This window comes from Solanum lycopersicum, chromosome 6, assembly GCF_036512215.1.
Source record: "Solanum lycopersicum chromosome 6, SLM_r2.1".
Taxonomy (NCBI): Eukaryota; Viridiplantae; Streptophyta; class Magnoliopsida; order Solanales; family Solanaceae; genus Solanum; species Solanum lycopersicum.
The window spans coordinates 3,064,943-3,077,670 of record NC_090805.1 but is presented as its reverse complement, the minus strand read 5'-3'; the positions used below and the strand labels follow the sequence as shown (position 1 = coordinate 3,077,670).

Genomic DNA, 12,728 nt, shown 5'->3' with positions numbered 1-12,728 from the left:
GGTAATGCATTGCACCAAGTATCACTAGAGGGTTACTTGGAAGATTAATGAATAAAAGAGAAGACTTCACCATTAAGGGAAATTAGCTCACTATAATGTGACTTGAAAATTTCATAAATTCTATATGTGATCTTATATGATGTTTGGCCTTTGAATATGTCTATATGAAGTATGTGAATGATATAAATGTCATTGTTTAAAGGTTTTATAAAGATTTACTCAAAAATGCATGAAGTATGATTTCAAGAAAATGTCCCCTTTAAATGCATGTTTTTGCATGGCTGTCATACTTAGTGCATTCTTGTACTAATCTCATTCTTCTCTACTTTTTACACAAAGTGTAGGTTATAGATGCATTAAAGGATGTCTATGTTTGAGGAGCTTGATAGATGGTTCCCTAGCTCAAGGAAAGGGGTCCTAAAGTTCCAAGGATTCCCTATTCATGTATTACTGTAAAATGTTTAAATATTGTATACTTGTGTTATAAGGGCCGTGTCCCTAATTATTCTAATGTTGTTGAGTCTAAGATGGCAAAAAGACTTAGGGTCTAAATATGTATTATGACTTATAATATATATATATATATATATATATATATATATATATATATATATATATATATATATATATATATATATATATATATATATATATATAAAGTGATGTTTCAAGCATATGATGTGCTATGAGAACTTTTAAATTTTCCGCTAAATTTACTATGACAATGCAATGAATGATAACTATGGGCTTGTATAAGACCTCCGAGAGGTCAAGTACGTCATGTTACTTCTAGGGGGTGCTGCCCGGATGTGACACTGTTGATGGGTTCAGTCTTTTTAAAATTAAATAGTTGAACTTATGAGCTCTTATATTGATCCAATAATTGTGTAGAAAATGGCCCAACGAGCCGAAGAAAAGTAACAAAACAACAATTGGCCCAATCCAAATCGAAACCCCTTTCTATCTTAAATATTTCACTAGCCTCTAGGATTTCTAAGTTGAGCTTCCCTTTTTCCTCATCAATGTCACCGCTCTCCTTTTTCTTCTTCAATGTCGTCATTCCCCATTATTTCTTCAATGTCACCTTCGGGAGTTGTAACTAACTCCATCTTCCTCCTTCTGATGCTATGGATCATCAAGGTTTTCCTCCTCTTCATTTTGCCATCATTTTTCTCAGCTCGCACATTAGACCTCCATTTGTATCTTTTCTTTCCTTTGTTTCTTATTACTTCTGACTTTTATTTCCTCTTTTTCATATATTTGTTTCGATGGATGAAATGGATACCAAGGTGGTTTCGGTAGAAGTATCTCGTCATACGTTTGAGCTTGGAGCTCGCTGTAAGTGGTTTTTTCCTTTGTTTCTCTTATGCTTTCCCATTATTTCCTTAACTACCGTTCAAACACAATTATATGTTTCATAAACTCAAGTTTTCAAAAATTTATTTTGAAATTTATGGTCAAACGAGAGCATCGACTAGTAATAAAGCTTGGTAAGAACTCAAGTCAAAATTATCTTAACTTTGACTCAATATTACAACAAGTTTGGTTGTACTCGACATGGTTGGGCTCGGTCGCTCTCATTGACGTCCAAGCCTATGTATGTGTACACCAAGAGACTAATAAATAAGGAAAATCAGGAACCTCACTCCCTCTCCCAAACCCTACCCTAACGCTACTCTCACCCATCTTGATTCCATATATCGTAAATTTTAGAATTTACGTCAGTATCTCTTCGATTTTATTTAGAGATTAGTGACAAAAACATTGTTTGACTCGATTCAAGTTTAGCTCGACTTGATTGATATTATAACAAATTTAGTTGAACTCGACTCGATTGGGCTAGACTCCCTCAACTTACGCGTATATAAATACTCTCTCCGTCTCATTTTATGTAACATAATTTCTTTTTTGGTCAGTCCCAAAAAGAATGTCACATTTCCTTATATGATAAGTACTTAAAGGTACAATTTCTCTTTTACCCTTGTTGGTCCGCTTAAATACTCTAATACATTTATAAGAAGAGAGAAAAGTGAATTTACTTTTTAAAGTCCGTTCCGAGTCAAAAGATGTCACATAAAATAGGATGAAGAAAGTAATAAAAATGAGAACTCCACAACTAGGTGACTTCCCAGTATCTCAACAAAAAATCTTTGACTTTATTCATACTACTCGCCCATAAATGGAAAGCTAAAAATGTGGTCCCCACAACTAGGAAGCTTCCAAGAATGTCAAACCAACAACCCCACGAAAACAAGTAATGCAATGCACAAAAAAGTCTTCTCTTTCCCCGTGCTTTCTTCCTACACGTGAAATTGACGGAGTCCCCATTTTTCTCATTCGCCATTAACGCTTCAGTCCAAACTTCACCTTCCCCAGCTCCCATTTTTCTACAATCTCTTCATATATAGTTACTTGCTTGACCCATTTATTTTTTTTTTTGGTGATTTTTGAGAAATTTTTTTATAAATCTTTCTGTTCCCAAAATTACCTGTTCAACCTAGAATCAATCTTATTTGTTTGATCGGAAAATCAATTATGAGAGGAAAATGGGAAGTAGTACGAATTTGGGTGTTGTATTTACTGCTTCTATCTGAGTTCTTTCAGGGATGTTTTTCTGCTTTTAACCTGCCTCGTCCACCATGGAAGAAACAGTCAAATTTTGGTTCCTCTGTTGTTTTTCCACTTTTTGGGAATGTGTATCCAAAAGGGTATTTTCCTTTTCCTCTACTCCTTTTTCTCAATTATCTATACCTTGTTATTGTATGCTCTGTGCTACTTTGCTATTAGCTGTCGTGTTTTTCTTTTAAGTATTGTTTTGTTTTGCTTGAGCCGAGCTTCATTCGGAAACAGGTTTGCATACACTCTATCCTCCTGGGACCCAACTTTATGGGATTTTTTGTTGTATCTCTGTAGTATCTGCTTAAATTGCTTATGGGTGTCAATGAATCTTCTGCAAAAAAAAAATGCTGATTAAACAGTTTACAAATTCTTAAAGGATTTTTTTAATTCTGTCTGTAGCAATAAGGACATGATTTTTGTTGGAGGTAGAGTTAGTATTTGATCTCCATGGGTTCAACCTTAGAGATTTTTTAGCTTTGAACTTTTATACGTAAATTTATGTTTCGTGTCGAAGTTAAATAGCTGCATTTGCGACTGATGCTTGTAAAGATTATATAAGTAGTTTTATCTATATTTTTTCTCAACTTCTGTGTATTGATTTGTTTATTTGTGATCTGTTACTTTTCTTCAGTAGATCGAATATTGGAAGGGCTCTTTTGGCGTATTCTTTAATTTGATAATTATCTTGCAAATTTTTCAGCATTTTTGCGTGAAAATTTCGTGTACATTTCCCATATACTTGAATAGTTTGGTGTGGTTCTCCATTGAAGTATCCTATGATTTCCTAGTTTATGTACTTGAGACTTTAATCTGACCTGAAGGTTAGAACGAATTGTAAATCTCTTTCAAATGAATCTATTTGATTTATCTTTTAGACAGGAAGAACTTGCAATGGTATTTCAATTTCAATTGGAACATGGGTTTGATTCACACTCCGTGACTGAAGAAAGATGTATAACAGAGTCTTTGTCTAAAGAAATGAATTGAGAAAGGACAGATGTATCCGGGTTTTTGATATTGAGTAGATGAGAAGTCAGTCTTTTATAAGTGTGTCTGGAAATTATGACTTATTGGTCTTATAATAATGATGGTTCAACTAGGGGGTTTCTCCGTGCAAATATTTTCTCAGGGGTCTGTGCAATTGAGGTCCTCACTGATCCTTTTCTCATTCTATACAAGCAAAGAGGCTCATTAGCAAATTTTTCTTCTCTTTACTACTGATACATGTAAAGAGAAGAAAAACTTGCACGTGGGCCTCTTTACTGGTATAAAATGAGAAAAGGAGCAGTCGGGACCCCTGTTGCACACTTCATTCAGTAAATATTTGCACAAGGACGCGTCCCTTGTGGAACCATAATCACCATAGACCAATATATCATTCTTTCCAGAGACATCCCTAGAAGACCGACTTCTCATCTTTTCAACAAAGATAAAGGAAGAACTTGCATTGTTATTTCAATTTGAACATAGGCTTGATTCACCATCCATGATCGGAGAAAGATTTATCGTCTGAAAAACTGGAGTCTTTGTCTAAAGAAATGCGTTGAGAAAGGACAGATGTATCTGGGTTTTGCTGGGATGCAATGGGCTTGCTTACACAAAACATTACTCTATTCAATCTAACTTACATCAGCTAGAAATTTTATACGAGTTTTGGTATTGGGCATTAGTTCTTGGTTCACCATGAGAAGATTTGTTGCAAGTTTCTAGAATTTGGATTTCCTTAAAGTTGTGTTTGAAATTCGTAAAACTTGCATATTACTTGTTTCCTGTTCTCTGTCTCTTAAACTCGTATGCGCAATTCACATTCAGGTATTATCAGGTGACACTCAATGTAGGCCAACCCCCCAAACCTTACTTTCTTGACATTGACACAGGGAGTGATCTCACTTGGCTCCAATGTGACGCACCTTGTGTCAAATGTATTCCAGTGAGTACATCTTTTTATTCCTTCTGCAGCCTAGCTCTTTCAAGTTACACGGAAGATTATTAATATGAATTCAAATCCAAAATCATATGTAAGTTGTCAGAAATATATTTCCTAATTTCTGCATATATGTATGACATTACAGGCACCTCACAGTCCGTACAAACCGAATAAAAATGTTATCAAGCATAAGGATCCCATTTGTGCATCCCTTCACTCACCTGCAAACCATCCCCGTTACAGTCCTGACGATCAATGTGACTATGAGGTTGAGTATGCGGATCATTGTTCATCCTTGGGAGTGCTGGTCAGAGACGCATTTCCAGTAAAATTCACCAACGGTAGCTCCATTGCTCCTCCTCTGGTGTTCGGGTAAGAAGCTGATAAACACTCCTTAAAACTTAACCTTTAAAATTGTCAACCAACAAAGAGAATGTTACTTCTCCACTTTCACTGCTAAAAAGATTGGAATCACAACGGAGAAATCTGTTGCTATTTCTATTTAGCAACGAGTTAGGGACGGATTATCAAAAAAAAATTGCTAGCTACGAGCAGTTTAGTGATGAAGTTTGTTGCTAATTCTAGTTTTTTTTTTGTAGTGTTTATTCTGTTACTGAAATTGTGGTGCTTGTGATTCATGAGTTTGATTTCCCTTCTGTAGTTGTGGGTATGATCAAGAAGTCCCAGCCTCTGAGCATGCACCTTATACGGATGGAATTCTTGGCCTAGGGAATGGAAAATCAAGCATAGTATCACAGTTGAGTAGCTTGGGTTTTATCCGGAATGTAGTAGGTCACTGTTTAAGCGGGCAAGGTGGAGGTTTTCTTTTCCTTGGAGATGATGTTGTCCCGTCTTCTGGGATTGTTTGGTCACCTATCGTCCGTGAATCTTCAGAGTACGTTTTATCTGTAGTTGGCGCTTTTGTATATGAAAATTTGCACTTAGCATGCAAGATGTGAATAAACTTTCTGGATTACTATCGTTTCAGGAAACATTATTCTTTGGGACCGGCAGATCTCCTTTTTGGTGGGCAGGCAACTGGGATGAAGAGTCTACCGATAATTTTAGACAGTGGAAGTACCTTTACCTACTTCAATTCCGAAGCTTACAAAACTCTGTTGTCTTCGGTAAGATCAGAAAAAAACTACATCATATATGCTTATCATCTTTTTGGCTTAGGACTTACAATATTTCTGATTTCAGATTAAGAAAAACATAGATGCAAAGCAGCTGACTGATGCAGTGAACGACAAAAGTTTGCCCGTCTGCTGGAAAGGCTCCAAACCTTTCAAATCCCTTAAAGATGCTACGAGGTACTTCAAGCCATTGACACTTAGTTTCACAAAAGCTAAGAATATTCAGCTTCAACTGACACCCGAAGCTTATCTTATTCATACTGTAAGTGCTCTTGAAATCACTCCGTGAATCTTATAATGCAGCTTAAAAGTATAGCACATCATGATACTGATATTTGTATCCTCTCAGAATAAGGGCAATGTATGCTTAGGGATACTGAACGGTTCGGAGGTTGGATTAGGAGCTGTTAATATCATCGGAGGTATGACAAAACGAGGCACCTTTCGTTTTGTGCTGTTCAAAATTTTTGAGGTTGTTTTCTCCCAAGAAAATATACAACAAAAGAACACACACAACCAACATTTATCCGAGGAGAAGCACATCAGTATCGAAATTGTTGTCCACATTTTAACCTTCTTTCCACATTTTCTCTGGGTTTGCTTATGCAGATATTTCTATGTTAGACAAAATGGTGATTTACGACAACGAAAAACAGCAGATTGGATGGGTTCCCGCAAACTGCAACAAGCTTCCATCGTTGTCCTGGTAGGTCGTCCGAACATACGTTTATCTTGCTTGTTCATATTACTGCTGCTACGGATTTCACTCGACACCATCTTTGTTCTTGTGTTAACAGAATATATCAATGATTACAGTGAAAATTTTGGTGACATACCATAGGAAGAAGCAAGCAGAAAGTATGTCAGTATTGTAAGCATACCAATGTTTGCTATATTACAGCATATTTTAGTTTGATTTGTAATACAGAAAATTCACTGTAATCACCCATATATATATATATATAACAGCCTTATATGTATATTCAGTCCATCCCCAAATTTGTCTTCTTCTATATTTACTAGCAGGTGATTACCCGTGCCAGCGAGCCCAATTTCCTGAAAACAAATTCTTTTTTATTTTATTTTGATACAATTATCAGAAAGTAGTTTGATACATGTTAACTTTAGACCAGATGATCATCGTTATGCTGATTACGGAACGCTATGAACATGAAATTTTAAGAAAATATTTTTGCTTGAATGCTATATGCTTTGAACATCTTTACAACACAACGGTGCAAAAATAAATAAAACGTTGTGTCGTACTGATGATCAATGTTTTTTCAACAATGAATATGTCGCTAACACTCCTTTGTTTTAACATCTGCCCAAAAAAAAGAAGTAAAACATAAGTAGCAATTTAGATATAGAAAGTCAAAAGTAAAATAGAAAAACAAATAAGAGATCATGAAACAGTTACCAATTAGAATATGATTTTGAAATATAAAATAAAGTTAAAAGTATTTCATTTGAAGTTTAACTCGCCTTATTTTGTGGTAGAGATTTTCCAGTTTCTTTTAAGAGTCTCTCCTCTTACGTCCTTGGCATTCAGTGATCCGATTGGAGCATAAAGTTGTTACGAGAAAAGTTGAAACATCATCACAACATATGAGAGAATGTGTTACAGCATCTATACCTCTTTCTTGTAAGAATAATAGCTCCACTAGATGAAATCTGAGCTCTCAACAAATATTCTTCCATGACGATGAAAAAAATAATATATTTATAATTTGTCCTTTTTCAATAAATTGATGTGTATTACTCTTTTCTCTATTTTTCATTCAAGATATTCTTTATACAATATACAGACACACAAGGAACACATTTATGACAAATATAAGTAAAACAAAAGCATTTATGTTGAGTCATAATGTGAAGCCATTTCAATAGACATTTAGGTAAGAAAACTTCAATATGTTCATTTGTCTGTTTATCATAAAATAACGTGTTTGTTGTGAAAAAAACACCACCACAAAGCTAGATAGAAAGAACAGAGGTACTCACCCCTTGATCCATATCCGTGTTCGCAAGATATTCCTTAATCTCATCCTTCATCATTTTGTAAGTAGCTAGCTTTGTGGTCCATATTCCTAATGTTTCCTCCCCTTCATCCTTCATCAATATAAGCAATCTTAAGGAAGCATTGATCTTTGCCATTTTTGACGTCAACCTTTCTCTTCTCGGCATTTTTAAATGAGGAGACAGTTGCTTCACTTCGAAACTTGCACCACATTTGACACCCTTAAATATCACTAATCTTGATACTTCAGCCAAGCGAAGCACATAAAAGGTGAAAGAGAAATGATTTTATCTTTAATGAAGAGAAACCTTATCCCAGTGCTCAATTTTTTGCAAACTCAAAGTCAACTTATCACAAACTATCAATGAAAAGGATAAAAAAAATGGACATCACATATTGATATGACATCAATAACTTTTTTTTCAACTCTTTAGATTCCTCCAGGATATTTACAAATAGGAGGAGGTTCCTTTAGAATCTTCTCTTGTCAATGACGCAAAACAAATGTGAATGAGCAGGGAGCCAAAATCGAGTATCTAGTTATAGCACCTTTGAATCGAGAAGCTCTCAATTGACAATAGTCATATTACCTTTGAATGTTTCAATTGTCGGATCCATCTCTCAAATGTGAGTTAATTAAACTATTAAAACTCCAATTTTAAACCTTAAGATAAAATCTCAGTACCCTTACCTCATGCAATGAAGAATGTTGAATGCCTTGAATCGGACCCACTACAAACAGAAAGGACGGGGGTCTCGCTGTTTATTGGTGAACCACGTAAATCTGTTGTCTTGTTTTTCGCATTTATATTTTCTCGTATTATCTCAAATTCCGCACAACAAAGAAGAATGACGGAAGTAAAAGAGAATGAGGCAATGTGAACTATAAGAGATCCTGAAATTGAAAATTAAAAAAACCAAACTCAGTTAAATGTAGATGAACACTATGAAATATGACCAGGAATTAAAAAGTGTGGCACGTTTGTAAAATATGTTTGCTAATTACAAAAATGAGAACTATCTAACGTTCAGAAAAATTGCATCAGTTAATCTACCACATAAATATTAACCTTAACTTTTATCATATGAAGTGTAGTTATTCAATTACTATACATTGAGACATGCTATGAGATGAAAAAAGTGATTTTTCATCAAAATGATGGTCAGTATATGTTAACTATCTAAACAGTTATTCAATTTTTGTAGGAAACAAATTTTTACATTGTGTTTTGATAGATATCAATATGCATTAACACAATTCTAAGAGCCCATAAGGATTGTCTTAAACAAAAGTAATGACTTTTACGTCAAAAAACAAAAAGCAGAGGTACCTCTGGTTTCAGACTTATAAGTCATTTTGAACTTATTATAAGTCATTTGTACCTAGTCAAACACTTCCCAACATATTTTAAATCATTTTTCATACTTGTCAAACACTTCATAACTTATTTTAAGCTATTTTTTATTTTTCAAACACTCTCAAAAGTTAAAACCAAACACCCTCTAAATAATGTATATATGAACATGGAATATTAATGTGAGTTACTAAATCATATACAATGTGCTAAATTGTTGTTCACCAAGAAATTCTTTGTTGTTAAATTAAAACTATCTATTAATTCAAATAAATTTCTCGGTTTGCAAGTTAATTTTCATCATTCGAAATTATTTTTTTGATTTGATGTTTAAAACACCGAATATACACATTACGGATTTCATTTTCATCATATATTTATAATTTTTAAATTTTTCAGATTTTGTAGATTCTAGAAATTCATATATATGTTTATTTTGTTTGATGTTGAATACATTTTTTAATATGATGTTGAATACATTTATATCATTATACAAAATATAATATAAAAAACTAGAATGAATACAAATAATAAATCTATTAGGATGAATACAACTTAGAAAAGGCAACATAATTTTGAAGAGAAAAATAAAATACACAATAAAAATATAAAATGGATAAAACTATGTTTCTTAAATAAATAGAGATTCATTTGATATCTATTGGAATGAATACGAATTAATAAAGAAATACAAGTTTAATTATACAAAATTCAACATGAAAACTAGGATGAATACAAATGCAAATGACATACTTATTGGAATGAATATGATTTAAGAAAGGATATAAAATTCTGGTAAATAAAATAAATGCATTGTGAGAAAAGTATGTCAACTAACATATAAAAGTATAACATAAAAACTAAAATGAATACAAATACAAATGACATACATATTGGAATGGATACGATTAAGGATACAAAATTCTTGTAAAAAAATTTTAAATTTTAAAATATCAAATTTCTTAATAGATAAAACTCTAAGGTATTATCATAAAGTTTCATAACAATAACTAGTTTTGAAAGATAAACACAAATAATGAAGGCATAACACATAAATATGCCCTTTAACTTGGCTTCAAATCACATTTATGCCCTTCAACTTTGGGTGTGCACAAGTAGACACTTAAACTTGTAGAAAGTTGAACAAATAGACACTCATGTCCTACATGTCATTTTTCATCCTACGTGGTGTCTTACATGTATTTTGCCATGTAGGACTCATGTGTTTATTTATTTAAAAGTTAGATAGTTAAAGTGTCTGTTTGTGCATTATAAAAGTTAGAGGTCAAAGTTAAAATTTCAAATCAAGTTTAGGGTCCAATATATGTATTATTTTAGGAAAAGGGAGAGACCACCTGTTTTAGGTTTCATAATCTTTTGTACGGAAAGTAATAAAGATTTTAACCAACTAAATTTAATTGAAATATTCCATCCCCCCATCCCCCACCCCCACTCACAAATTGATTTCTCTAGTTTGTTATTTCTTAATTATATTATGTTAAATTAAATAAAGAAAAAATACATAATAAAATCAACCCATAACAAACTAAAATTTTGTCATTTTTTATAGGGAAAATGCATAAGTACCCCCTCAACCTACTAAAATCTCATAGACACACTTATACTATACTAAGGTCCTATTACCCCCTGAACTTATTTTATAAATAATTTTCTACCCCTTTTCGGCCTACGTGACACTAGTTTGAAAAAAATGTCAGCACACTTTGCGCCCACAAGATATTGCCACGTAGGGCAAAAAGGGATAGAAAATTATTCATAAAATAAGTTCAGGCGGATAATAGGACCTTAGTATAGTATAAGTGTGTCTTTGCTAAGAGCTTTTGGGAATTGAAAAACGCAGGAATCGACTTATTTTTCGTTAATGGGGCTTTGAGGGACGTCTTCTCTTTCCCTTATCAAGCAAGTCACACCTAATCGCCCTTGATGCCATCTTGATAACTGGACTGAATGTCTAATTTCGGGCATAGGTTGAAGGGGTACTTATGCATTATCCTTTTTTAATAAATATTAAAAGTATTACTAAGGGATCCTATTAAATATCAAAATATTGTAAGTTCGGAGCCTAAAAAACAAAAATAATTGATAAAAGTTACAAAAGGGCATATCAATTTCTTCTAACCAAAAGGGCAAAATCGCTACTGAAGTAGCAATTTTGTTTGACGCCGTTAACAGATTAAAATCGCCATCCTAGAAGCGATTTTTTCCAAAAAAAAAATTCAAAAACCGCAGCCTTAGCAGCGTTTTAGCGGGATACCAAATTTTCTTTTACATAGAAATTGCTGGCCCTGGCAGCAATTTACGTTAACTTTTTTTATTTTCAAAATCGCTGCTGTTGCAGCGTTTTTATAATTTTATTGAAATTTTTAACTTTTTTATTTTGGATAACGCTGCCTGATTTTATTGAAAAATCCTTTTTTAAAAGAATAAAATTACTACTTTGGCAACAATTTTGATGGAAAAAACTTTTCTTTTATTTTTTCCCTTGAAATTTCTACAAACTACACAACATTCAAATGCTAATTTTTTATTTTTTTAAAGAAAATTGGCTGCAATTTTGGTGGAAACTTTTTTTTAAAAAAAAAATTGCTGCCAATTGGTTGATTTTTTTTTTTTATAAATATTGCTGCAAATTTTTTTTTAAAAAAATAATCGTATTAAAGTTGTTTTTATGCTCACTGACACTTAAGGTAATTCCTTCAACCAATTGCTGCCAAGGTAGCTTCTTTTAATAATTAAAAAATGAATAACGTTGTAATAACAAAATTGTTGCCATGCCAGCGATTTATATATAAAAAACAAATTTGACTGTCTCGCAAAAATGCTGTAGGGGCAGCGATTATCTGAATTTTTTTAAGATAAAATCGCTGTCGTGGCAGCGATTTTGATCTGTTAACTTTAACGGCGTCAAAATAAAATCACTACTTCAATAGCGATTTTACCTTTTAGTTTAAAAAAAATTCACGTATCCTTTTGAAATTTTTGTCAAATTCTTTTTGCTCTTTAGGCTTCAGATTAAAAATATTATTGTTTTGAAAAGTTTCCCTTTTTTGGATTGGGTTGCTTGGAGTTGGAAAATGGTTTTGGGATGGGAGGGCTGCTGAAAATCTAAGGATTAAAAAAGTGGGTTGCTGGTTCTGCACAACAGAAGGGCTCAATGTGGTTTTGTTCCAAATGGGTTACAAAAGTTTAAGTTATTATATAATTAAACTAATTAGTGAAAATTTAAACAAAACAAAATCTTTTGGAGATGATTTTTAAATATCTATAAAATATGATAATTAAACATGTAATTATGTAAAACATATACATTAGCTATAAAATTGTAAAAGTTACAACTTATTTAATATAACTTGCAAGCTATTTTTTCGAAATTTACAAAACTAATTATTTTAAATTGTTTAAAATCTAAGAAGCTCGAGGATTAATCTTTACCTAGGAGGGTCAAAATTGGGTGTCAACAGATACTACTCCCAAAATAATTAATATAAATTTGTGCTCAATTAACCTATTGCAGAGAATGGACTTCTTAAATTACTTAAAATACTTTTCAAAACATGAGACGTGATTACATTCTTAAAACATGTCCTACAGAACTTCTTATCTAAGGTAAATGTCCTCGGTAAATTAAAGTTGCATTAAATCTTATTTTA

At 32.8% G+C, this 12,728-nt stretch overlaps 1 protein-coding gene across 1 annotated transcript; it reads left to right on the top strand.

The window, feature by feature from the left end:
- The first annotated feature begins 2,206 nt into the window (after window positions 1-2,206).
- Window positions 2,207-6,662, top strand: LOC101258267 (aspartic proteinase Asp1). The gene is made up of 9 exons (XM_004240496.5): window positions 2,207-2,708; window positions 4,432-4,549; window positions 4,692-4,918; window positions 5,208-5,441; window positions 5,535-5,673; window positions 5,750-5,944; window positions 6,032-6,104; window positions 6,292-6,388; window positions 6,480-6,662. Coding segments are annotated over exons 1-9 (1,257 nt in total). The 5' UTR covers window positions 2,207-2,535; the 3' UTR covers window positions 6,481-6,662.
- Window positions 6,663-12,728: the final 6,066 nt, after the last annotated feature.